The sequence below is a fragment of the Platalea leucorodia genome (genome assembly GCF_965183815.1).
Source record: "Platalea leucorodia genome assembly, chromosome: 12".
Taxonomy (NCBI): Eukaryota; Metazoa; Chordata; class Aves; order Pelecaniformes; family Threskiornithidae; genus Platalea; species Platalea leucorodia.
The window spans coordinates 13,094,872-13,121,076 of record NC_138834.1 but is presented as its reverse complement, the minus strand read 5'-3'; the positions used below and the strand labels follow the sequence as shown (position 1 = coordinate 13,121,076).

Below are 26,205 nucleotides of genomic sequence, written 5' to 3'. Positions count from 1 at the left end.
GAGCGAGCGCTGGGCGATGACAGAGTGCGGGGCTGAGCGTGTCCTGCTGAGAGTCTTCAGGTCGGACGTGGGCTGGGGAGGGGCTGCTTGGGGCTCGGGTGTTTCTGGCTTGCTTGCTGGCTAAGGAGACTCCGACAAGAGCAGCAGTGTGACCTGGTCTCTGTCTCCTCGTGTATCTCAGGTAATAAACCTGTACCAGATGACTCCAGAGATGTGGGAGGAAAGGATAACAGCCTGGTACGCGGAGCACCGAGGCAGAGCGAGGTGAGTGTGTGCTGCAGCGGTAGCTCAGGGACAATCCCCTCGCCTGAAGAGTCACCAGGGTTTGGGGGGCTTGGGCAGGGGATGGATGAGCTCTGCTGACAGCAGGGTTAATCGCAGCACGCCTCTGTAGCAGACTCACGAAGGGCAAAGGGCTTCTTTGATTGCTCTGCATGTGCCTTGCTGTCCCCTGGTCACTGACGGGGTCCTCAAGAGGATCTCGGACCAATGCACAGTGAGGGGCCACCTACAGAGGGGCAGGGAGGCAGGCAGCCCTGCCTGCCGAGGGGTCGGGCTGCTTTTTGGTCCAGGAGAAGAAATGGGGATTCGGACTGATGAGGTGTATTGCTGCCTCGGCTGGTAAAACACTCCTTGTGGGGGACAAGCCTACAGTCAGATGGATCTGAAACCCTCTCCCAGCCAGGGATTTCCTATTTCTGCTTAAGGGATTGGGAGATGGAGAAAGCAAGGCTTGACGTGCTGCATCTCGCTAGGCAGGCATCTGCAGCCATTAAGATGCCAGCAAGCTGCAGAGTGGGATTTGCTGTTGGACTTTATTGATCCTGCCAGCAAAGACAGGCTTGACCTGTGCGATAGAGACGCTCCAGGTTTTAAAGCCTTGTGAGTGCTTAGGAACAGAAAGAGCAGCCATCCCCCTCTCTCTGATCCTACCAAACATTGTAACACTGGCCTTTTTTTGTCTGACAGAGATGAAGCTGAAATGGAGTATTTGAAGATAGCTCAGGACTTGGAGATGTACGGAGTGAACTATTTTGCGATTAGGGTGAGTGTAGGCTGTGGGTCATGTTTTCTTGCTGGCGTAGCTCTTGTGTTAGTCTTCGTCTTTTGTGTTGCTGTGAGATTGGATGAGTGGAGCCCTGGAGAGCCAGCAGACCTGGGAGATGGCTGCGGTGCGTGGGTGGGACTCCCTGCTGCAGCGTGTTTTGCTGCTAGCTGCCGGGGAGGCAGAAGCTCTTTTAATACGCAGTGCTGGTGGGTCGCTGCTCAGGGCTGGTCGATGAAGCTAACAGTGGCTCGTGTCACACCCTCCGAGTGGAATAAAAGGGTTTTCTGCTCTTTTCTTTCCTTCCGTAGAATAAAAAGGGCACTGAACTGCTCCTTGGAGTTGACGCCTTGGGTCTTCACATTTATGACCCAGACAACAGGTTGACCCCTAAAATCTCCTTTCCGTGGAATGAGATCCGGAATATCTCATACAGCGATAAAGAGGTATGGCTGCATCTCCCCTCTTCCCTGAGAGCAGTAGGAACACAGTTGCGATTTAAAATGGATTTCCCTTAGCTTCTCTGTCTGCTGTGCTTGCTATCACCAGCTTAGCTAAGGGCAGCTCAGCTTCTCCAATTGAAACCTTCATTCCAAGCCTTCTGAAACCTTCCAGCAATGGGGGTACCAGAGGTCAACTGGGAGCTATTCTCCTGTCTGGTTTTAGAGTACGCTCAAACCCGCTATGTAATTTTTTTCAAGAAACAAAATTGCTGTTGATGTGCTTAGCCAAGATACCAGAGTTCAGAAGTTGAGATCTCTGCTTCGCTGTATGCATGACAGTATATATTACTGTGTGTATACACTGTGTTATGAAATACAGTGAGAAGTATTCCTGGCGAGAAGAGCTCTTGCCTCTTGCCATATCATTACATCATCTTGAGTTTTCAGGCTGCCGGGCTTAGCGTAACAGCTGGAATCTTTTTAGGAAGTTGAGTAATTTGAGCCTGCTATTGGATAGATATTTATTAAATCCAGAGCGTAAATATGAATCTTCTGAATCGTTGGCCGCCAAACCTGGTTGAGAATAGCAGTGAAATTGGCTGTGGAGGGGAAACTGATCTGTTCAATTTTCAGTCTGTGAGAGCTGCTCAAAGAGAACCAGCTGCCTCTATGGTAAGGAAGAAAATTAACTTCTTAATTAAAAATTGTTTTCCAATCTAAACGTGATATTGATCAAGGTAAAAGCTAAACGTTTCTCATCAGCTGCATTTATTGCATGTCTTGTGAAGTTTTATAAGTAGTAAGGCTCTGCTGGAATTCTCTTCACTTGTTTTACTCCTTAAAAATAAAGAGCTTCACAACTCGGCAGAACAGCCCAGCACGTAGTGGCTTCCGAAGGCTTTCCTGCTGGTGACACGTGAGCGCGGCGGAAGCCGTCTGATCAGGCCTTGCCTCAGAAACCTGGGGACTGAACCCTCCGTCACCAGGCCTTGACACAAGACTGAAATAGAGCTTTCTCTTGGGGGAAAGGACTGCCACCTTCCATCAGGTCAATCATCTGTGTAATGAGATGACCGCAAGTAGACCTGACGTGATAGTAAACAGGCTTAATAGCTGGGTATGACAGCTACGTCGACACAACAGAGGGGTTTAATCCGTCGTAACAAAGATTGAGTGGTTACGTGGAACTGAAATTCCTCTCCTGGCATATTTCTGCTGTTGCTTTCAGTGACTGGTAGGGCTTCTGCTGGAGCCAGAGTCCAGGGACATTCACGCACGTCTGCCTGTGTGAAAGTCTTAAAAGATTGGCTCTTAAACTGACAAAACAAAACACTGCCAGGGCGAGTTCGGCGGAGCCCTTTTCAGGCAGTACAATGTATTGACAAATAGACCTACTTTAATGGACACAGACTGCCTGCTCGAGCGCTATCTCTTCAGCCGGTTATTTTTGTAGCGTGTGGGGGAGTGATGGAATAGATGCATGCCTTCTAAAAAATGCGGTGTTGCGGAGCACTCCATCTCTTCAAGTATCCTTTTGTTAGTTCAGAGTCTTCTGTCTATCCAAGGGCTGTCTTCCCGAAACTCTCGAGTCTGGAGATGCCACCCCTGTCCTCTTGAGAGACCCGCTGTGGGAGAGCTCTTTGGAGAGCATAAACCCAGGCCACGGTTACAGCTGTTTGGCTGGCACATGGAGCGTAAATACAAGTTAGAGTGAGGGAATAATATTTCGAATTGCGGAGCAGTCTTGCGACATGGCTGACTTCTGGAGAGCAAAATGCATGGAAAATCCTTTTGGGGAGCCCTTGCCAGTGGAGGTGTCAGTGGGAAGGATGGCAGCTCCTGTTGCTGTGTTCCTAATGCAACCCTCCTGCCCGTCCATCGGGCAGCGGAGCTGGTTCTTCCCCCGTTCAGAAGCGTCGTGAGTTTCTGCCGCACCTTCTCCGTTCTCTGCAGCTGCCAGGAGAGCAGCATCTTGCCTTTCTCGGGAGGTGCTGAGCTGTCTCTGCCCTCTGCAAGGTGCTCTGCGGAGAACACTGGCTGTCGGGCATTGCAGTCTGTAGGTGGACAGCACTCTCGTTGCTTCTGTGTGGCACTCGCGTTTTTCTGACTGGAGGAACAGTTGTCTCCTTGGTCGCTTTTGATACTAGTTCTCTTGCTTGGCTAAAAGCCACGGGGACAGCTCTCAGCCTTGTTTGGCTGACACTGCTGACCTCCTCTGAGCCAAAGCTTTCAGTAAGACTTTTATAGCTGCGTTTTTATTAAATGCACCACTCTCTGATAACTCTTTCCCTCTTTATTTTTTCCTTTTCAGTTTACGATTAAGCCATTGGACAAAAAGATTGATGTTTTTAAATTCAATTCATCAAAGCTGCGTGTGAATAAGCTGGTAAGTCTACAGACGGAGTAATTTTTATTGCCTGCAGCAGTGGTTTCTGCCGGCAGTACAAGACAACATTCTGTTGGGACTTTTCCTTCGAGCAGTCGGAGGGAGCGTGCTGGCTTGTAGATGTGACTTGGCGTAGCAGTTACTACTTGGTCATAGCCTCTAGAAGAGAAGGGGGAAGCTCAAGTCAAGCTCCTTCACAGAACCTCTCCCTCCTCTCCTGTTTTTGTGCTCCCTTTCTGAGCTCTCTGGTTACAGCTGACCTGCATGGTGGAAGCACTTAGTAAGTAAAACTTTCTTGTCACCCCCATCTTTGCTCCAGATCCCCTTTCTTCTCCTGCAGATCTTTTCTGTTCTGCCCTGTGACGTACATCCCCCTGTTTTGGGATGTGACGTACATCTCCCTGTTTTGGGATGCACCATTATCAGAGCCGCAGTCCTGGTTTTTTCCTAGGCCGGTCCCCTCCAAGGACGCTCTCCTTGTACAAGGACAGAGGGGGTTACGTTGAGCTGTTCTGTTCAGCATCCATGTTAGCGAGCAGCTTCAGCTGGTGTTCTGGATATGGTATCTGGAGGAGCTTTGATCCAGATTCTGTAGTAGCTGTGCACTGTATTAAGTCGCACGAGGGACCTGCAGAAGGCAGAGGGGGATATTTTTCCCATCCTTATAGAAGAGGGAGGGGAACTTTGCTGTCCTGTACTTCACGTGCCGTAGGGAAGTGGGGCTCCTGACAAAGGCCTCATTCGCTGCACTCATCAGGTTCATAGTGCTGCAGCTCCTCTGACTCCAGAGAAGTCATTTGTGACTTGTGGAATGGAAGACGGGCCTGTGAATCAGTCCTTTAGAAAAGAATCTGAGTTTAGAAACCTGCTTTTATTGCTGAAAAGAGCTTTCACTCTTCTGGGTGCCCACCCCTTTGCTAACGCTCCTCTAGTATTGCCACCTTCCTTGTCCACCTTGAGTAGCAGAGGAAACCACACTGGTCCTTAAAAGCCTTCAGCAAAGGTATCTGAAGATGTCCAAGGAAGTTTTTGATAAGCCTTTCTGTTTGTCCAAGACGGAAAGTGGTTTTCCTTCTTTTTTTCTCTTTTTTTTTTTTTTTTTTTTTTAATCTCAATGCTTTAAACATGCAGTTGGTAGAAGGTGTAAGTTCATCTTGAACCTAAAGAAAGGGGGCAGTGAGAACCAGGGAACCGGTCAGAGCTGTAGAAGTATTTGTTTCGTTATTTGGCCTAGTGCCTTTTTAGGGCTGTATAAAACTTGCCAGAACCGTACTGTGCTGGATGTGCAGAAAACAGAAAATTGGTCTCTGCAAAGAGCTGATAGCCCGGGAGCTGGTGTTTGGTATGGGCCTTGGCTGTGCCTTGGCTCCCTGCACCTCCTGTGGGTGTGAGAGCTCATAGGGTTGGAGATCAGTGGGTGGAAGTGCTTACAAGCACCAGACCAAAGCAGTTTTAGTGAGTTTGTGTGTCAAGAATACAAACCACCTCATCATCATCACATGTACAGCTGTTTCTCTCTGCTTTTCACCCTTGACTGGAGCAGATTCTTCAGCTGTGTATTGGAAACCACGACCTCTTCATGAGAAGGAGAAAGGCAGACTCATTGGAGGTCCAGCAGATGAAAGCACAGGCCAGGGAGGAGAAAGCCAGGAAGCAGGTGAGAGACATCTCACGTAACTAGACCGTGAGCCAAAATCAGAAATGCAAATGAACTTGGGAAGGAACAGTCTCCAGAATGACATCAAGCACACGGAGCAGCTTTGAGGGATGGGCCAGCTGAACATTGCTTTTTAGTAGCCTGCTCCCACCTCGCCAGTCATTCTCAACTTGGCTCTGCAGGTTGATGGCAGACTGGCAGCCCAAGTCCAGCCCCCACACTCGGGAGCAAAACCGGGAGGACGGGAGGGAAGGGCTAATCTGGGTGTCCTACACATGTGCCTGCATCTTCCCTGCCTCGGTTTATGCCTGGGTGCCGTAGCGTGAAAGACGTAGTATGTTGGGGTAGTTGCTTGTAATTAAAGCAGGGGCTGTGAGGGGGAGCTGTGCTTTGCCGTAGTTCTTCGCCTCATTTTCTAATTACATGGTGATGGAATGCATGCCGACATTTCGGGGTCTGCAGCCTGCATGCTAATTCGGTGCTGGCCTCCTTTATCTGCCGCAGGCCAGCCCAGGCAGCAAACACGGCTCTTTGGAGGCAGCAGCGTGTAGCCGATGAGCATATATCAGCAAATTGGATTGTATGAATCATTGTTTTCTGCTCGTAGACCTTTTCTACTCACTGAAACCCACACAGCTAATCTGAGTACTGGTGCTTAGGATACAAATGTCCCTTTCGCAACAAAGCCGCTAGATAGCAGCAGAAGAAACCAAAGCAGTCGCTTGCAGCCAGGAGAGTCTTATGCTCAAGGGACTGCTAAGTTAATGGATTCGAGCGTGTCCACAGAGGTGCCTGCATGATGCTGGAGTTGGGGTTGAGGTGTTCAGCTGGCCTGGAGGTGTGGTGTGGCTTCTCTTGCAGGCACCTCCTGAAGCAGTTCTCCTTCCCGTAGCTTGTGGGGTGGCAGGAGAGGACAGGACGTGAGCCACTACGAGGGTAACCAGGCCAGCTCCTCTGGGGAAGAGGGGCTGTTTGCTTCCCGTGGGGATTTCTCTGGTCAGGAAGGAGTTGGCATTAGTGGAAAAAAAGGTCCTCCTTGGAAGGAGCAGCGTGGTGTCCAAGCGCTGGTGGTTTCAGGGACAGGTTTTGCAATCTTGTGAGTTTTTGGTGCGTTTGAACAGCACCAGCAAGAGCTGAGATCTTGTGCTTATCTGGGGAGGTGAGGGAGGGGAGCCACGGGCACTGAGAGTGAGCAGAAGCTTATTGCCTCGCCCGAGCTCTCAAATCCAGAGCACTTGTGCTCTACGGGAAAGGTCAGGCTTCTGCTTGGGTTGGCTGCCCTCTCCCGAGCTAGCCACCGTGCTGTCTTGCCTGATCTCTCCTCCCTCCCCAGGATTCACCGTTGTTAACTGGTTCCAGATAGTCCTTTTATAACGGGAATTCTCATTAATGGAAGTCCTGAGCAGGATGCAGATCGTAATGATAATTAATGAGGGGAACCTTTAATAGAAGGAAGCAGAGCTGCTAGAGCAGTGGGCGTCCCGCTTTCAGAACACAGTTGGTGTCCAGGGCGCAGAGAAATGTGTCTCGTCGCACTTATTTCCCTTATTAAACCCAGCAGGTGGCCTGTGCGATGCTGCGAGTCCTTGCTGTAGCGTGGATATTTATAATGCACCCATCTCTGTCGTACCGGAGTGCTTAAACTTGGTGTGTTAATTAGCCCGATGGCTCCCTTTGGGCGCTTGGCTGGCGGAGAGGCACGCTCTGACTGCGCAACACTCTCAGCATCTTCTGGGAAGAGGCGGCAGGATTCTGGTGGGATGTCTTGGCGTAGCTTGGATCTTCCCCTCCTGGAGAAGCATTGCTATTCCTGCAGTCGGAGCTGGAGGGAGGGAGTTTGTCATAGCTAGAAATTGATAGGGGTGGTTGTGCTCTTTGTGACGTCCCCTATAAATGAGTGGAAGTGAAGTTTCCAGCATGCCGAGTTAGATGTCTGATCAAAAGTAGTGGCTATCCACATCCTTCAAACCCCTGCCTTTGCGGTGTGTCTATATTCGATATTTGGAAGATGCCCTCAGAGTGCCCTTCAGCCCCGTCTTGCCATCAGTTCAACTTGCCGTAAGAAACTCGAGGCGCAGCTGGGGCTCCTGGGACGCTACTTGTCTGTGTCCGCCCCGTGGGTCAGCGTAGGAAGGTGCTGTCTGGGGACGTAACCGTCTGCAGGCAGCGCCGTGGGTAACTGCCTGATCAGAGGACGGGGGTTGTCTTGGCAATGGCACCCTTCAAGGGAGCAGGGTGCATCAGATCACCCCCATTTAGTGAAGTTCCCCGTGTTGATAAGCAGAGAGGAGGCAGCAGTGCAGTCCTGTGCTCTAACCCTCATGTAACGACCCTTTCTCATACTATGGAAAGCCTCTCTAATGTGAGTTATTTCTCCTCGCTTTCCCCAATACTTTTTCCTAGATGGAACGACAGCGGCTGGCCCGAGAGAAGCAAATGAGAGAAGAGGCTGAGAGGACAAGGGATGAGCTGGAGAGAAGATTGATGCAGTTAAAGGAAGAGGCAACGATGGCCAACGAGGCTCTGGTGAGTCTCTGGGAGGTTGTTTCCCAAGGCACTGCAACTGTTCCTCACCCTTTCCACTGCTGAAGCGTTTTAGGAAGCACACTGTGACTGTCCTATGGCTGTTCTCAAACTGCTGCTGGTGGATGGTGATCAGGAGGCTGGACGGGGCTGATCTCATCCTGCTAGCCTGCTGTGGCAGGAGCACAAAGGAGGATGATTTGGGACAGAGCCTGGGCACAGCCAGGTCTTGGCTGCAGGAGGCTGCAGGTGTTCACGGAAGGGTGGGACTCTATGGGCCGTGCGGAGCGAGCGGCTCGGGGCCCTGCTCCGGGGTTTGTAAGCACATTCGGGGAGACATTCAGTGCGCTTGATGGCTTAATGTGCCTTAATTCTCAGATGAGGTCTGAAGAGACAGCGGACTTGCTGGCTGAGAAGGCTCAGATCACGGAGGAGGAGGCCAAGCTCCTGGCTCAGAAAGCAGCTGAGGCTGAACAGGAGATGCAGCGAATCAAAGCCACGGCCATCCGGACGGAGGAGGAGAAGCGACTGATGGAACAGAAGGTGCTAGAGGCAGAGATGTTGGCACTGAAAATGGCGGAGGAGTCGGAGAGGAGGTCAGAGGGTACAACCTTGCAGCTGCCTCTGCTTTGCTTTCCAACCCCCTTCTGACTTAGCTGAACGAGTGGCTCATGCCTTGACTTAGGACTTAGTCCGTCCAACGGTTTGCAGGGAGCCCTTGGCCTCCCCTGCATGTACAGCAGCAAATGGCCCCAGGGCTCAGCTAGTTTCTCTCTCCATCTCGCTGTTTGCCACAGCTGGGCTGTCCCTGAGTGGGAAACGGTGCTGGTAGAGCAGTGGTGGCCCTGATCTTTCCCTGGATTGGAGCTGGAGACCCTTCTCTGAAGGGAGAGATACCGTGGTGAGAGCAGCAGGGAAAGGGGCCGTCAGCTCGTGGGGGAGAAGGAACTGTGGTGCTTGGCACTCTGCCTTCCACCCCCTGACAGCAGCAGCGGAAGCCAGCTCTACTTTTGCGTGATTTCTGCAAACACCCACTGCATTCCCCAAAGTATTTGACAACATTAATAACACTTGGAGGTTTTTTTCTTTTTCCTTCTGGATGGTAGATCTACATTCCCTATTTTCTCTTTATTCCTCTATTTACCTCTCAGTTGTTTAGTTCTCCTTACCAGTCGTGAGGTCTCTGTTCCACGCTAGCCTTGAGGTCTCCCTAGCTCCTGGAGTCCTTGCTTCTTGTTAAAACTGGTGTTTCCATCCTCTTGATACCAGAGACCGGGTCCCATGGTGCGTTTGGTAGCGAGCAAGTAAAAGATCATTCTTGTTTCCTTCCAACTGATTACTCCTCTCTGGGTGAGAGCTTGCTTGGCGTCAGCCCTTCTGCTTGGACGAACGCTGCCCTTGTCCATCTCTTCTTGCCTTGGTCTCTGTCTTGTGAGGTCTCCACTCAAATTTCAATCTGGCAGAGAAAGCTTCCTTCCCTCCTTTGGCTTTCTCCTTGTGGGGGGGTCCTTGAGGCTCAAGGGTAAATACCAGTTTTAGAATAGCTGGGCCCTGCAAGTAGGCAAAGCTGTGTGATCTCGGGTGCTTTTTCCTTTTTGAATGTGGTAAATAATCATTAGTAGAGGCCTACTTGTCAGAAAAGTGCCTCTCCTGTTCTAAGTCCGAGCTTAACTTCTGAAGTTGTTCTCCCCGTTCTGGCATCTCGGCACACTTCTCCAGGCCTTAGCCTTGCTCACTGATGCTCACACAGAGCCCATGTCAGAGCTGCCCTCCTATGGCTTGGATTTTTGTGCTCATTAAAACATCCCGCATGTCAGAGGTTGTGGCGTTTCCTAAATGATTTCTTAGTTTAGGTCTTGTTGTGGGACAAATATCAACCTGTTCTGCACCTCCACTGTAATCCTGCTTCTCCGTCTTCTCGTTCCTCTCGGCTTCAATCTGATATTTGCCATTTGCTATTTTTCTTTGTAGGGCGAAGGAGGCTGATCAACTAAAGCAAGACCTTCAGGAGGCTCGCGAGTCTGAGCGGAGAGCAAAGCAGAAGCTTTTGGAGATCACCAGCAAGTCGTCCTACACAGTAAGAACTTTCTGTATCGTAATCCCCAGTTCCCAGCCAGCGAACGTGCCCTCCTCTCTAGCCTGGAGGAGTCTCGTATCTCCATCCCGGCGGTGGAGGGGTACGAGCTGTCTCTTGGCATTGCTTACAGCTGTTTGGAAGCCCTTAGCAGTGCTTGCCCTTTTCATCCAGGCACCCCATCCAATTAAAGGCAGCAAATTTTAAAGCAATTTAACAATCACGTCAGAGCCATGCTTTGCTAGCATGTGTGGAGAGTACCAGCTCAGCAATAGGGTTTAATACTTATGATACGGAGGATGTCCTTATTCTTATTAGGTGGGATAAACATTGTTCAAAACCTGTAAATTCCATTCTTTGGGCATAAACTGGACACTGTGCCTCTATGTGCTGGAAAAAAAAAAACTTCCTTGAAGGGAGATTATTCCATAATTGCCCATTAAGAGGATTTCACACCTTCCTCTGAAGCATCTGGTCCCGGTTGCTGCTGGGGACTGAAACGCCAGACTAAATGACCGTTGCTCTGATCCGTCTGGCAGTTGCCGTCCTCAACTTCTCAAATTGTGCTGCAGGGCCTGCAAAAACCCATCAAGTGCTCCCCTCCCTGCAGCTCACACCTGCCACGGCTGCTGGTTCGGCTGCCTCGCTGTCCTGACGGGTGAAGGGGAAAGAGCTCGGCAGCTTCAGGAATAAACTCAACAGACGTACATGGGAGTTATCGACCTGTCTAGTATTGAAGTTTTAATTTGTACCTGCAGGCTGCTTCCCCCCTCCTCTGGAAACTTTTCAGGAGCAGATTGAAGAGGGTTTGAGATGAAGTAACTTTTCATTCTGATTCTCTGAAATACCCTGCAAAAATATTCAGAAGCTTTTAAAAATGGCAGTGATGGAAAACAGTCAGGTGCTCTTAGCCATGCGACACTCAGTCAAGCGCTAGCTACCTCAGTGTTTTATAAAGCTTAGCTTTGGAGTGCTCCTTGTTTTACAAGTTGCTAGGTTTCTGGGCTCCACCAGTTCTTTAATTCTGGGTTTAACTTGTGGAGCGTCCTCATTGAAACTCTGCTGCATGGCTGCACCAGTGTTGATGTTTGGGCAGCTCTTACATGTCCGCGTTCCCTCGTGTTGCGGTGTCCATCTGTAGTCGAACCGGCAGAAACCCAGGTAGCGAGCCCTTCTGCATAAATCCCTGTGCCTGTGCTCGTGGGCAGCCGTGTGGCTGTGCTCCTGCCTGTGGAGTTAAAGCCTCATTAGCAGGAACGTTGTAGGGTTGCATGGAGCTCAGCTCCACCCCTCCAGCTGCATCTGCCTGGAGGCAATCCACGCAGAACTGCCTCCTCCAGACACATGGCGCTGCGTCCTCTCCCTTCCCTAAAGAGCCTTGGCCTTCCTGACATGGCTGCTGATGCCAGGAGGGAAGGGGGGATGCTTTTTTCCTCCCCAGTTAGGTGGCAGGGTCCCCTCGTGCAGCTGCTGCTCCTCCTGCCCCTCTCGTGGCCCTGGGAGGAGCGCCGTGTCGCACAGACTCGACGGCTGTTGTTTTCCAAGGTCAGGAGGATGCAAATGCGACCCTTGCGCCTGTATCCAGGTGACAACACCTTGCTGGCCCTTCCGTCCCCTCCTACGCTGGTCTCGCTCCTCCCTTCCCCTGTGGCCTCTCTCATGGCTCTGCCGCGTGCGTGTTTGGGGCAGACAAGTGAGATGTGCTGAGATCCTGTTCCTGCGCACCGCTTCAAAGAGCTGGATTCGGGCGAGCCGGCCTCCCCTGCCAGCGCGCAGAGGCAGGCAAGCGCAGCCCAAGGTAGGGAACGAGCCCAGGCTGGCCTGAGGGATGAAGCGGTGTTGAAAGCTGCTGTTGGGAGGCTCGTGTCCCTCAGGTAAATGGCAGCTCTGCTGAACGGCGCAGGATTCCAGCTCCTCTCTTCCTTAATGAGGGTGTAATGCTGAGCTTGTTCTTTTCTGTGGTCCCAGCGCTTGTGCTGTGTCGTCCCCTGGCACCAAGAGCTAGACAGGACTTCCCTCTGGGGCAACAAGAGCAGGAGAGGAAGGGGGGAGTGGATGGATGTGTTGCAGAAAAGGCAAGAAACAGTTATTTTTTTCTTGTAACTTTCCAGTCTCCCATCCTTCTTTAAAGCTTGTTTCGGTGTCTTTTTAGTCCTTGAAGCCCAAGCTGCTTTTGTGATGGGACTGGTAGGTGATGCATGAGAAAGAAGACGTGAATCTGAGTCTCAGGGCTGGGAGAGCAATTCATTCTTTACTGACTTGGCAACGGCTCTTTGCCTCCTTCATTGCCCTTCAGGTACCACTCATGGCAAGACTAAAGGCAGTCATCTCTTCTCTGATCCTTTTGAAGTGGCTGTCTTGGGCTTGCCCAAATTCTTGAGCAGCGAAGTAAAGGCAGTGGCAGCAACAGGAGGAGCTCTCCCTGTGGGGGAAGCCTCATGACATGACTTGCTCCGTGCTTCCTCCGTATCGCCTGTCTCGCTTGCTCTGTGCTCCAGAGGAATGACCGCTGTCAGCGTGGCGCTTGCCTCTACTAACTGCAGGAAATTGCTTTAATGCAGTAACAGGGTTATGCAGTTTGTTCCAGGTGAGGAAACACATAAGGGAAAAGGTCTGTGTCCCCTTTATCATACTCTGTCCCAGTGACATCCCATGTCCCCTGGATTAAAAATTGCTGCACCTTGTGCAAGACTTGCCCGGGGTTATTGCAAATGGCAGGGAAATGCTTTGCTCCAGATACTGAGCCTGTGCCTTTGCAAGCCCTCAGCATGCTCTTTGCTCTTTCCTTACTCTTCCTCGCTGCTGCTCCTCTGACTTCTCCACCAATTTTTCGTTGCTTTGTGAAAGAGCGGTGCTGAGGAAAGGCGAGGAAGTGGCTGTAGTAACCCTGACAAATTGGCATCTGGACTTAATGATTGCAGCAACTGAAATTCCTGCTCAACTGTTACTGCTGTCGTTTGTTTTTTTTTTAAAACAAAACCCAACAAGCTTGTGCTGAAAAAAAAAAGCTAAAGGTTGTTTGAAGGCCGGCAGGCTGGTTCTGATGATCCTGGCTCCTCTGCACAGCAGAGATCGTAGAACCTCACGTGGGGAGGGCTTTGCAAACACCTGTGAGCCTTACAGGAAAGGGACCTGAATGTCAGTGTGATGCAAGTATTTAAATCGGTTCAGTGGCAGACCTGTCCCCTTTCCTTCCAGACTGGAATTTAGGTACTCGGCTCTCCCTTTCAGCGCCTGCTCCAGAATTAATGCAGCTGTGTTCTGCGCTAGCGGCGATCGCAAAGGGGAGTAAGAAATTGTGTTTCCTTGTCGTGTGAGTCTAACGTACCTGTGACGCTCCAGCCAGACCAAGCAGTGCAGGTCCGGGTGCCGCCTTGTTTATGCTTGTACTAGGTGTTTGCGTTCCCGCTTTGCCATTTTATATACCAGCAGGGTGAATGAAATGTCGTCCCTCTCAGGTTTGTCCAGCCGAAGAGCGAGCGGGGGACGAGCCCTGGCTGTTTGTGAATTCCAGGCTGGCGGTGAGGGAAGAGGCAGGTTATTGTGCAGAGTAAATCTGTCACCGCTCTGGTGCTTGCGGTTCTTGTTGAAGCGGAGCTAGCTGCAAACAGTCCCTGGAGTATCCCAAATAGGAGAAATGAGGGAAAGACATAACCAGCTGAAGCTCAAGATCTCGTTTGTTGGGGCAGGTACCCTAGAACCATCCCCCCAACTTTTGGCATGTGCTGCCAGAGCAGCCTGTCTCTGCAGCACCGTCTCCTGCCATCCCCCAGTCCAGGCTGGTTTGGGCATGTTGTTTTCATTACAGGAATCCCTTAAAGCAAGAAGGAGCATCTAGCAGAGAGGTGGGTGACCTTTTGTATGCCGGGCTGGATTTCTTGCTTCCACAGCGAGGGCTGAGCACGCTGGCAGCAGTTCTGACTCAGATCCACGCGCGCAGTCTGCCGTCTGAAGCTGCTGTGCCCTCCTTGACGCGTGCCGCTGTTTGCGACCTCATCTAATGTATTGCAAGAGCAGAGTGATGATTTGAGTCAGGGTGCTTTTCTTCTCCTGGTAATGAGCCCATTTGTTAGAGGTATGACAGAATTTTTGACTGAGAGGAGGGTCATTTTTTTTAGGGGAAGATAAAATCTGAGGGCCTGGCAGCGTGTGTCGGTGGGGGGTATCGCAGCATTTTGCAGGAGGAAGAAAGTCCCAAACCCTTGCTCAGGTGCGATATGAGTGATTCCTTATGTTATCTCTGCATTTCCAACTGAATCTAGCAGTGGTTCTTAAACACTTGGAACTGTAAATTACTGCGAAGAGAAAAATGTCTCGGTGCATCTCCATGGACCTTACAGAAATTGCATCCCGAGTTAACCCTTGGGGTTACGGTGTTCTCTGCTCACGCTGTGAACAGTGGAGCACAGGACTCTGCTGTCACACAGGGTCTCACGTTGCCCCTGTTCACAGCTTGCACTTTTAAAATTTGATCTAATGTTAAATAGCTGTCAGGTGTCACCCAAGAGGCAGCTTCTGTCCGGCGTTAAGTGGCATAGCAGTAATAAAATGTAGATTTTTATGAAGCTTTGTCAATAGCTTCTGAAGGCAAGTGGTGTTTTGTCTCCTCTTCACTACTGCAAAGAGTGGGGTCCCAGAGGAGCAATCGCTCTGTATGGAAGAGCAAATTGGGAATGGAGCAAGGGGTTCTTCAGGCTGATCTGGTGCTCGGGACGCTGGGCTTGTTTGCCGCTCTGCTTCTGCAGCGCCTTGGGGTGCTCGCCGTCTTCTGTGTTTAAAAGATCACCAGCTGAAAAAGAGCCTCATCATCTGCTCTCCAGAAAGTTTGAGGCTGGTTCGGACAAACGGGGTTGTGGGCTGTGTTGCATCAGGAATACAGGTGCCCCTTCCCTTTCCCTGTGCAAATGAGGAGATCCCTCCGGTTCAGCACCACTGCAAGGAGAATACACCCAACTCCAAGAAGAGTGTGCTGTTACCTGTGTGAGTAGCAGATCAGGATTATTACGGCATTAGAAAGTAGCACCTTGTACTGCATGTTGCTCTGATTTTACCTCTGTGTTGCAGAACGTTTGCTGCAGCAACATTTGTGTGGCCAAAAGTGATTAATTTGTGCTCTCTCTCTTTAGCAGTCCATGAACTCAAGTACGACAGCACTGCCTACCGACCTGCCAAGCTTCAACCTCATCAGCGAGAGCCTGTCCTTTGACTTCAAAGATACAGATATGAAGAGGCTTTCCATGGAAATCGAAAAAGAGAAGTATGTGGCATGCATCCAGTCCGGGCCAGGGCTGGGATTTGTGCCTCGGTTGCAGTGGGAGGAATTGTGCCAGGGCTGAATGGGACTTTTATGTTCCAGACGAGCACCGGTGTGAGGTGGAAGGGGGAGAAGGCTTTTGAGCCCACCTTTACCAGGTCATTAGTAGCTGCTGATTGACCATTTCTCTGGGTGGGGACCTGGTGTCACAGATGCATCCCTAGGACCTGCTTAAAGGCGAGTTTAAGCACGCTGAGCCCTGCACCGGTCAGTTCCTCTCCGTACAATTAACCTGGCTCTTGGTTAGGCTTGGATTGTCCATATTGGTAGAAAGAGTTAAGAGCAGTCTGGCTGCTGGTATGCTGAACTATTGCAGGCTGGCAATAGTTGTGCACTTGCAGTGTGTCCAGAGAACGTAAAGATAGCCGGAGTCTGTGCGAAGGTCCCGCGTTAGGGCTTTAACCCCTTTTTCTTGGAATCTGTGTCATGTTTATATATAAAAAGTGTGCGCAAGCAAGTTTGGATGTGATTATGAGCTTTGATCTTGTGTTTTCCTGGGGGTGTAAGTGTAGCCTTCAAAATTACAAATTTAGCAGAAATCAAAGTAGATCAGATTTTAATCTCTGTGGTAATGATGTGCTTTGTTCATTGATTGGGGAGCAGATCAAAGCTAGAAGGGCTCTGCCATAGCGCTCCGGCCAAAACTTCCTGGGGCTGGCATGAAACGCCCCTGGATCCCAGAGGGGTGGTTTGTTCTGCCTCTGCCAAGTACCCTCTCCCGTGTATGAAATAACAGACCACTATGCTAGAGACAGAGGTTAAAAACTTTTCCTAAAGCTAGAAGGAAAAAGATAGAAGCTGAAAATAACAGGATAATTCCTGGTTCTGTAGCCAGGTTGCTAACTAGGTCATCCCACTCTCCGAAGCAGGGAGAGCTTGTCTCTGCCAAATGCTGAAAGCAATAACATGCTTTCACTGACTTCTCCGGGACTGTTTGCGTTTGTCGGGTGCTGAGATAAACCCTGCTACAAATTTTGGCACTCCGAAAAGGTTCTTGTTAGTCTGCTGGTGCTGTGACCCGGGTCTCGGTGTTTAATCACAAGTACCAGGCTGGCATGGTGTGATTTTTCGCCAGTCAGCGTTTCATCGTGGAAGGCAGTTAGGGCCGAGTCATCAGAATGGCTGGGTTTGGGTTTTTTTTTCTTTCTTTCTTTTTTTGGGAGACCTTTCTCTCTCCCAGGGATGCTGTGTGTCTAAAAGATACCTGATATTTTGGAGACAGTGCTTGCTCCCACGTGGTTTACAAGCTAAATCCCTCTAAAACATGAGAAGTCAGTACATCAGGGTCCGTCCTTTCTGGAAGGATTCGTGCCTTTGAGTTTGTGAGCTGGGTTGGAGAGAGGGGAGTAGGGCAGCGCTGCTTAAACCGCTCTCTTGTAGACTGAAACTGGGTAATGTTAACCTATGTCGTGGTGCAGCTTTGCTTGGAAATGGAGAGGCTCACAAATATCACCCAGCAGCTCTAGTTTGGCTTTGGTTTTTTTTTATAGTAACATAACTTACAATTTTGTTCTTGGGTCAGCTGTCTGGGTCCTCTTTTTAATAACAAACAAATCAATGCTTGGGGTAGTTTACTGTGTGCTGTAAACTAATGTTGTCTGTTCCACACACTAGAATAAGGTTTTTCTGTTATAATTCCGTTATCGGCTGCCATGGTATCATGTCAGCACGTGGATCTGGCCAGTACTAACCCAGGCCTCTCTTGTGTGTGCTAGGGTGGAGTACATGGAGAAGAGCAAGCACCTGCAGGAGCAGCTGAATGAGCTGAAGACAGAAATTGAGGCACTGAAGCTAAAGGAGAGAGAGACAGCTCTGGATATATTGCACAACGAGAATGCCAGCCGAGGCAACAGCAAGCACAACACTATTAAAAAGGTATCGGAGAGCTCCAGTTTGTATCTCGCCTGATGAAATCCTTTAAAAACAACAACAAAATAACCCTTCCATTTGATTTAGATTTTGCACAAGTTGTTATAATAAAATTATTTGATCTAGGCTTTCTTCCGTGGCTGCTTAGCTTTGAACCAGGGTGCAGAGAATTTCAGTTTCTGGTGGCTCCTGGTTTATATTGGCCACAACCAAGCCTTGGCTCTTCAGTGCTGTGTGAGGGGAAGCAAAGGTCTCGAGGTTTGAAGGTCTTGCTGAACCTTAACAAAAGCTGTACGGGGATGCTGTTAGATGGGATCTGCTACCCTAGTGACCCCAGGAACAGCAAAGCCCTACCTGCCTACCACAGCCATTCCCTAAAGGCCTTGCAAGGAAGCAGTCCTGAGCTTGGCTGGTGAATAATAAGGGCAAAAATACTCCTGACTTACGGGCTCTCAGTAGAAAAAGCCAAAAGCCTTGTCCTCTCTTTTAGTCTGTTCTTGAGTAACCTGTAGTGCAGCTTCAAATACTAACAGCAAAATCTTTTGCTAGCAGGGTGTGTGTGAGGTGCTGTGGACCCTGGAACCACCTGCCTCTCGAAAGGTCTTTGGGGTGACTACTTAGCCAAAAAGTTAGGATGGCTGGATCTGCTAGCCCAGGGGTCACACCTGAAAGGTCACAACTAAGCCCGTTCTTTATTTTTACATCCAGTCCTTTTCCTTTTGCTTAGTAGCTCTGCCGTTCTCCCAGCTGGGCTCAGTGTAGCGAGGGGCTGGGGGCACATCCATAGTTGGTACGGTGGGATGTAGCCGTCAGCCCCACTCACCTGCAAAGGCTTTTACGCTGCAAAGGCTTTTACCCAGCTGGGTTTTTGCTAGCAGCTGTCTTTGTGAGGGATTCAGAAATCTGTATGGCACGGGATGCAGGTTGTGGTAACAACTCCAGGTTTTAAAAACAAATCCTTATCTCTTTACTACTCCCAGCTGAGAGTTGTGTCTGAAAGGATTTGAAAGTATCAGTTCATGCTGACTTCTGTGGCTGGGAGTTTATGATCACGGAACCGGGGCAGGAAAATGAATCTAGTGTGTCTCCCTTCCCAGTTTCCCCATGCTAGCCCTGAGCTATTCAGGTTCCTGTCCCCCCAGAGCGGAGAACATAAAAAATCTTCACAGACCCTTTTGTCATTGTAGAATCTGAAGACATTTCTGCTCCCAGTAGGTTTTGCTGGGTTTTGTCTCCGTGCTCAGAGTCCTCGGTTTAAACAGAAAATGCTAAATTTTCACTTCTGACAGAGACGAGTTCATAGAGAGCCGATGGTCCCATTTGTCTCACTTGAAGGTGGCTGGGCAATCATTTCGATGTCTGTCAGGGTTCATTGCTGTAATTGGGACTGTGCGGTCAGTCTTCATTCCTTTGAAGCTGGAGCCTTGTCCTGTCCCTTCCCTTCAGGAGGGGACTGAGGCTGCCAGGCTCCTGCATCTCAGGCTTTTAAATAATAGTCTGTTAGTGGAGCACATCAGAATAAAATTATAGACTGCTTTTGTTCATGCCACCAGGAGGTCAGGAGGGCTTTTGTCTTTGCAGTTGTGATGGAAAGGAACATGCAAGACGCTGGAAATGGGATAGAAGTTTAGCAACACTTAAATAATACCAACCCTCTGCCCCACCTGGAAGCCGCTGATCACTTCAGCGCTCTGGGCAAACTGTACAGACTGCACGAATGACCTGACATTACTCGTATCACAGAGGATTTTTTTTGTTGTTGTTGTTCATTTTATTTTGCTGGTTTAGCCTCAAGCCCAGGGCAGAAGACCTATCTGCATTTGAAACTTCAAAGTAGGTTATTCCAAGGTACTCTGCGTGGGGTGATGGGATCACCGGCTGTAATACTAACCTGTGCATGAGCTTGCCTGCGATACGCACTGCTCTAGCCAGCTCCCATTGCTGCCACCCCTACAACGCTCCTTACGCACCGCAGCGGGGTGCGGCGCCGGTGAGACCGGGCTCGCCGCGGCGCAGCACCCTGCCCGTCCCCGCGGTGGACCCGTACAGCATGTCGCAGTCAGCCGCCCTGCCGGGCTCTCGCTCCCTCAGTGGCGTTCACGGCCTCTCTGCATTCGTTTTTGCACCTGATCCTCTGTGCTGGGAAGTGTCTTTCTTGGCAGAAGTTGAGTTGGCAACATCAGTGGGGGAGTGCAGGCATAGATGCTTAAATAATTAAACATGCCTGGTTTTGCTGTGCTGCTGGTGGCTGGGAATCTATTGGAGGTGCAGGGTGGCCTTTGAATTAATGAAGTAAACCAGGACCTTACCCCTCATTTGCTGCAGAAAGAAATTCAGGATTTAAAAAACAAACAAAGAAACAGACCCGACCAACTCTTTGCTGCCAAAACTGTCATAACAGGCTAAAAATGCGCACCTCCGTCTTGGAGCGGAGCAGCACGCGGATATGTTATCAGCGTCCGCCTGTTTGAGAAGTATCGCGGGGACGTAAAGCAGATGGTTGAGGACAGCCGGCATCTGCAGGTAGCTCTTGGGCAAGGCTGGGGGTGGTCCAGGGAGACTGTGCTGGAGGTAGCGGTGTTGGTCACCGTCGCGCCCAGGGACACCGGCTGTCAGAGCTGCTCTCCCTCCTGCCTGCGATGCCTCTGCCTGTCCCCTGCCTCCTTCCGCGCGCCGGTGCCTCCTGCTCTGTTAACGCCGTGTCTCTTCTTTCTGGAGGCTGCTTTCCTCTGAGGATTTGCCCTCAATCTGCGGGCTGTGTGTGTGCAGAGCATTGACTCCCTCCTTCAGGAGGATGAGTTTGGGGAAGCTTTTTTGCTCTTTCCTCGACTGTGGTTCTTGCACACCCACGGGGTTTAGCGAGTTTTGAGTGGTAGCGCTAAGGGAAGAAACGGCAAGGATGCTGCGGTGGCAGCGCTCACGAAGGCGGGTGGCAAACCTGGTGGTAAACGCCTGTGGAAAAGGCTTTCGTTAAAAGTTACTCTGAGGGCTTGCACAGCCCTGCCTGCATGGCGGGCACGTACGGCCAACCGTGGAGCAATTTCTCAGCACCTCTGGAGCTCTGTAGCAGAGGCAGGAGGATGCTTTAGATGCAGACTTCTTCCTGGCCGGTACCCAGAAGCGATCAGCACAGGTTTGTGCTGTTCTTGAACGGACCAGCCCTTTCAGGGCTGCAGGCGGCGCGGTAAATCACTCCAGTTAGGGTTTTGTGCTGGCTGGCTGCTGCCAGCCGCTCTCGGGGGGGCCGCAGGTATTCCCAAGACCAGCCGCTCTCGTTGTTAAGCGTTTCCTTGGGAAGAGGAAGGACGTGGCTAAAACGAAGGGTGACCCTGTGGGTCCGGGACACCTTGGGGGAGGCGTTGGATGTCTCCCTGGGGCAGGCTGGCCGTGGTTGAAACCCGCTGTCCCATCCCGACTGGCTTGAGGAACTCTGTGGCCGGTGAAATTGGGGCAAAATCCACTTGTGGCCGCAGCACGAGGAGGTGAAATGATGCTCTGGCAATTTGTGGAAAGCCTAATTCAGCAGCCAGGAGAGATTCGGTGCCTGGGAGGAGCCCCCATAATTAAACCAGATGCACAGCAAGTGCTGCGGTGTGACCTCTGGGTTTTGTTGCCCGCCTTTGAAGACGCCTGCTAAGTTTTTCATGTTTAATTACGTGGTTAACATGCTAATCCTTTTTTATGAGCTCTGTGGGCACAGCAGAAGCACCTCATCTGGAAACTGATTTCCCTTCTCCGTAGCGCTCTCCGCCGTGGGCTGGCGCTGCTGACTCCAGCTGGCTCGGCTTCAGGAGGGTTTGCTGCTTAGGCTGCGGTAGAAGATGAAAAAACCCACTTCTTCCTCGCATCCTCCGGTGTAGGAAGGCTCCCAGGGCAGGCTGCTGCTCTAAAACACAATCGGATCTTTCATTCCAGTTGCTTTCTTCTTGCACAGTCATGCTTATTTACTGTGATTTAAGCCCTTTGAAGTATCCAGGCAAGGAGCAAATCTCCACGCCTGTTCCCAGACAGGCAGCTTTGTCCTTGAGCAGCGCTCTGGTCCTTCGATGGACAGGGTTGGCCTTTCCCTGCCGGGCTCTCAGGCGGCTCTCGGCTTTTTCTCGGATGCAGCATTTCTCTGGGGCTCGAGCTGGCTCCTTGGGGCCAGCGGTCTTGGTGCTCATGGGAATTGGTGCGGACGTCGATGGTGGGGTGAGCTGTTGCTGACAGTGCTCTTGTCAGCTCCTCTCCTGGCTGATCCTGGTTGCAGTGCAGCGTTGCCCTCAACTCGGGTAATGCAGGACTTTTTCCTATTGTTGAGGCACTGGGGGTTTGGATAAACTACTTCAAATCTGCTGATTTATCACCAGTAGACTGGACTGGGCTTCCTCCGTCACTGGGCCACGAACGGTCATGTTCTGCCACGTTCCTACGGACCCCTTCGGGTTTAGGCAACGAGCAGCTCCTGGCTGCCAAGCACGGAGGGGCGAGAGAGGCAGAGCAAAGTGGACTTCTGCAGGCTCGTCCTCACTCCTCTCACCTTTGAGACAAGCTGTGGTCTGTCCTCTACAGCAGAGTAAGGACACTGGTGAGTTAGTGATGGGCACTGCCACTCGAGTCTCTCGTGATGCAGATATGAAGCTGCTGTGCCACCACCGAATGTCATCAGGCTACTTAATCATCTGGACAGGCTGAAGGTTTTCTCCCCGGCTTCTCTGCCCATTTTCCAGCTGCGCCTGTCTAGCATCTTGCTAGGGATCACTGAGACGTGTCCCTCAAGGACTTCAACAAATCTTGTGGGGTCTCTTTGTCATCTCCTGGGGACTCCCTTCCTCGCCTCGCCCCTTCTGGGACCTGCAGACTCCCCTGCGTGAAATGGGTCCGCTTTGCTCCAGCGGTTTGCTGGGAAGATGGTGGAGCACGGCCATTTCAGGCAAGGAGGACGTTACTGTGCCTCTAGAGCTTCATCCTGCGGAGGGAGGGGACCAGCACAAGAAATCCTTTGGCTCTGGGAAGGGCAGGAGGGAGCCTGGGTGGCACAGGGCAGGCTGGGCTGAGCCACACGCAGGTGGGTCCATCCTTTCCAGAGGGTCCATCCTTTCCTGTGGATCCTGTGACAGCACGGACACAGATGAGGGGCTCTTTAGTCTCATGCAGAACTGCAGCGTTGCCGTGCCATCACTGTATAATCCGCTCCCACCAGGAGAGGGGAAGGCTGCATGCTGCAGAGCAGGACCGTGACCAGCGAGGGACTTCCCAGGAGAAGCAGCACCGGCATTCCCATCACCTCGGGAGCTGTGAGGGTAGAGAAAAGATGAGCGAGGATGCTGGCTTCTCGCCCTGCCTGGCACCCGGCTGGATGCCGGCGAGAGCCGGGAGATACCCAGTGAGCCGAGCAGCTCTGGACACCTCTAGGCACACATTTTCCGAGACGGAGGCGCATCCCACGTGGGTCTTGCCCACACATCCCCGTGTGTGCGAGGCCGTGTCCACGCTAGGCTCATTTTCTTTCTGCCCTGCTTCTGGGAGCTGGGAAGTGAAACTCCCTGGCAGCTAAACTGGGACACGGCAGCCTCCTTCCCTTGTTTACAAGGAGCGAAAGGAAACTAGGAAACGTCAGGCCTATCAGCTATTTTTGTGGCAGCCTTTGAAAAGCGTTTCCTTCAAATGGAGCGTCATCTCCTCTCTTTTAAACGCACTCATCAAAGCGTTGGAGGCCAAGGGAAAGTTGTGCTTGGGAGAGAATAAACGGCAGCGTGGGAGTAAGAGAGAAATGGCGAGGTGGGGATTGGAAAGGGGGTGGGGAGGGAAAAAATGGGAAGGTTTTGATTTCAAAAGTAAAGGTGGGAATTGAAACATCCACCTGGCCAGTGGGGACTGGGGAGTGGGCAGGGGTGGAGAAGGACGTTCAGGGGAGCGGGGCAGGGGGAATAAAGAGGATTTACTGTGTGCAGTGCCGGGTGATGATTTAGCAGGGATGGTAGATCTCCCTCCCAGCTGCGGGAAGACGTCCCCGACATCGCGTGGGGTGAGGCGATGCTGCTGGGGGTGGCATGGGTCACCCTTTCCTCCAGCCTGGCCAGGCTACAGGATAAACAAGAAAACAGCAAGGAAGTGAGAAATTTTAAACTTCTCCCCGTTCCTTGGGACCTGGGAGGACGTTGATGTGATTTGCAGCCCCCTTCTCCTGCTGCGCCCCATCTCCAGCGCGTGGGGAGGCACCGGCTCCCGTGGGCTCGCTGGGCACCCGGGCGGTTTCTCTCTATTCGGTTTGCCCTGCCAGCCGAAGTTACGTGCCTGCGGTTATTGGGTTAGCTGCTCTAAAACGTGTTTGGCTATGAGGGACTTATTGGGTTGCTTTTGTTCGTTTGTTTTTCTCAAATCAAATCAGTCCAGCAGCCCTGGGTAAAAGCAGAGCTCGGAGGAGCCCCAGTGTAGGAATGCTGGGAGCGGGACTCTTCCCTTTCTCATATCTTGATTCATTTGAGCTCTGGTCGCTTAATTGCGCTCCCTCTCTCTCGCTCTAAATTGTCTTTGATGGCTCTGGGAGTGCATTGTGGAGCCCACCCTCCCTCCTGCAGGAAGGAGATTATCATAATACTGCTTGTAAATCAATTTTTTTTTCCCTTCTCTCCGCACTGACGAGAATGTAACTTGCTCTTAATCACTCTGCCTCGCCTGCACAGTGTTACGGTATGGATATATATATATTTATTTGTCCTTGCCTGGCTGGGCAGAGGGGAGGCAGACAGCGCAAAAAGAGTTTGCGGAGGTGCTGGAGGCCACCTTAGGGCTTTCCCCCGGCAGACGGCAGAGAGGCCGGAGCAGGGCTGTGCTCTCCTCCCTGCCTGCTCTCCTCCTCCGGTGCAGAAGAGAGCAAAACCGCTTGCTCCCGGCGTGAGGGAATGGGATTTCCCTGCAAAGAGCTGTCTGGGGCTCGTGCTTTTGCAACCAAAAGGAGAGGGGAGGTGAGCTCAGCTCCCCGGCTTAGGCAGCACCTCCGCGTACCCCCGCAGTGCTGGCCGGGCTGAGCCAGGCTGCCGTGGGGCTCTGCCCCGAGGACCCTCCTCGCCTCTGCCCATCTTCCTCCAGCCGATCCCTCGGGTTTTATCATGCTGCAGCCCTGCCAAGCTCGCTGTCGAGGCCACACCACCTGCCCGCGACGGGAGGGAGGAGAGCCCTGCCTGCAATTGCTCCACAGCAAGAAAAACAAGAATAAAAGAAAAGAAAAAGGGAGGGGAGGAGTTTTCCCTCCAGGCACGGCGGAGCATGGTGGTGGAGAGTCAGTGTGCAGTCAAGAGCACTCCTAATGTCCCCTCTGTTTATTGATGTGCCTGACTGCGATCGGACGTGAGGAGGCTGGGAGCTGCCGGGCAGCCCCATTCCCGGCGCCGGAGGTTCCCGACGGCAGCTGCCGGAGCTGCCATCGCTCCAGGGGTGGTGGAGGCAGAGCAGCCTGAAGTTGCTGGCCCCTTCCTCTGCCCAAGCCACTGCCGAGGTCTGAGCCGTAACCCAGCTCCTGCTAAGGAGAAATAGGCCAACTCTGCCCCTGCCCCGCTCCTGTGCTGCTTTTCTAACGCTCTCCAGGTTACTGGGGAGAAACAGCCAGAGGCTCCTCTTCGGGGAGCCTAAATGGGAAGAAATCCTCCTGCCCAGGCGCCAGCGCTGCCTGAGCCTCCTGGCTTTCTCAGAAACAGCTGGAGCGTAACATGGGGGCAATGAGAGACGCGGGGGTGCCCTGCACGGCGGGAGCGAGGGTGGCAGCGTGGGTGCCTGCGCCGTTGCAGTTGAAATCCCTGGGGTCTTTGCCTTTCAGGTGGCAAAATCTGGCCGCTGCTGAGTGCCGCTGAGCTGCAGGGCACGGCCCTCTCTCTGCAGCACCCCATCTCATCGAGGCCCATCTTTGCTCCTGCTGCCTGTATGCCTGCAGCTGGGCTGCTCTTCCTGTGCCTCAGTTTCCCTGAGTAGGTTAAAAAAAGCAACATTGAGCATCTCAGGGAGTCTTTGAAGGTCACGGATGAAAGCCCCTGGTGAAAGAGCAGGGCTGCATCTCTTCTTTCCGCTTGTGCCTGTGCTGGATGCCCTCGGAGCTCTGCCTCCGCGCGCTTCCCCCGGCGCTGCAGCAGCATTTGCTCGGGAAGGCCCAGCTTTGGGCACGGAGGCGGCTGCCCAAGCGGTGCTTTGAGGTACCCCAGGACCGCGAAAGCGCGTGGGGGATTAACAGAGAGCTGCGTGTAGCTAAAGGCAGAGAGCAGACTCGAAATAGTCGAATCTCCTGTGTAAGCCTGGGGGAAACATCTTCCCTCTCTGCCTCATCAGCGCTTGGAACTGGCTGCTTTCTTTTCTCCGTCGGAGCGCGGGGTTTGCTGGGGGGGACCTGGGGGGCATCTCCCCTTGCTGTGCTTTAACCAAGCGGTGCCGTGAGCTGCCGTGGGCCGGGGAGGTGGTGGGGTGCTTGGATTCACCATCCAGCCTGCAGAAGAGATGGCTTCTGGTGGCAGGGTGTTAGGAGGTGATAGCTGGCAGGTAAATGTTCCTCCCTGGGGGTGTCTGGTCTCTCAGAGGTCTCCCCAGGTGAAACAGGAAAGCGAAGCTGCCCCCTCACCCACCGCCCTTCTCTGCCGGGCGACCGCAGTCCCCGTCCTTGCGCCGGGTCATTGCGGTGGGAGGCAGCAGCCCTGCTCGAAGGGCAGGACCGTGCTGCACGCCGGGATGTCCGCTCTGGCTTTACTGCCAAATTCTCTGGCCTGTGACCCAGCCAGGTGTCTGCTTGGGATCACGGGCGGGATTTCTGCTGGAAGAGCCGGAACGAAGCCTACGCTGGGGCTGGCAGCAGGCTGGGGCTGCCCACGCTTTTTTTTTCCCCCCTTTCCAGCCTTGAAAAAGAGGCAAAGAGCTGCCCATAGCCCACGGAG

General features: G+C 52.1%; 1 protein-coding gene across 9 annotated transcripts in view; it reads left to right on the top strand.

The window, feature by feature from the left end:
- Positions 1-26,205, top strand: part of NF2 (NF2, moesin-ezrin-radixin like (MERLIN) tumor suppressor) — a 49,657-nt gene that overhangs the window by 20,246 nt on the left and 3,206 nt on the right. For 2 of the 9 annotated variants that reach the window (XM_082325425.1, XM_082325420.1), the window contains exons 6-15: positions 182-264; positions 970-1,045; positions 1,357-1,491; positions 3,800-3,874; positions 5,418-5,531; positions 7,935-8,057; positions 8,433-8,650; positions 10,026-10,131; positions 15,255-15,385; positions 17,158-17,317. In XM_082325425.1, the coding sequence (XP_082181551.1) occupies positions 182-264; positions 970-1,045; positions 1,357-1,491; positions 3,800-3,874; positions 5,418-5,531; positions 7,935-8,057; positions 8,433-8,650; positions 10,026-10,131; positions 15,255-15,385; positions 17,158-17,317 (1,221 nt within the window). Of the gene's footprint in view, positions 1-181; positions 265-969; positions 1,046-1,356; positions 1,492-3,799; positions 3,875-5,417; positions 5,532-7,934; positions 8,058-8,432; positions 8,651-10,025; positions 10,132-11,673; positions 12,568-13,326; positions 15,109-15,254; positions 15,386-17,157; positions 17,318-19,099; positions 19,145-26,205 lie in introns of those variants that run through there. The other 7 variants (XR_014229626.1, XM_082325423.1, XM_082325422.1 and 4 more) reach the window with 7 other exon arrangements.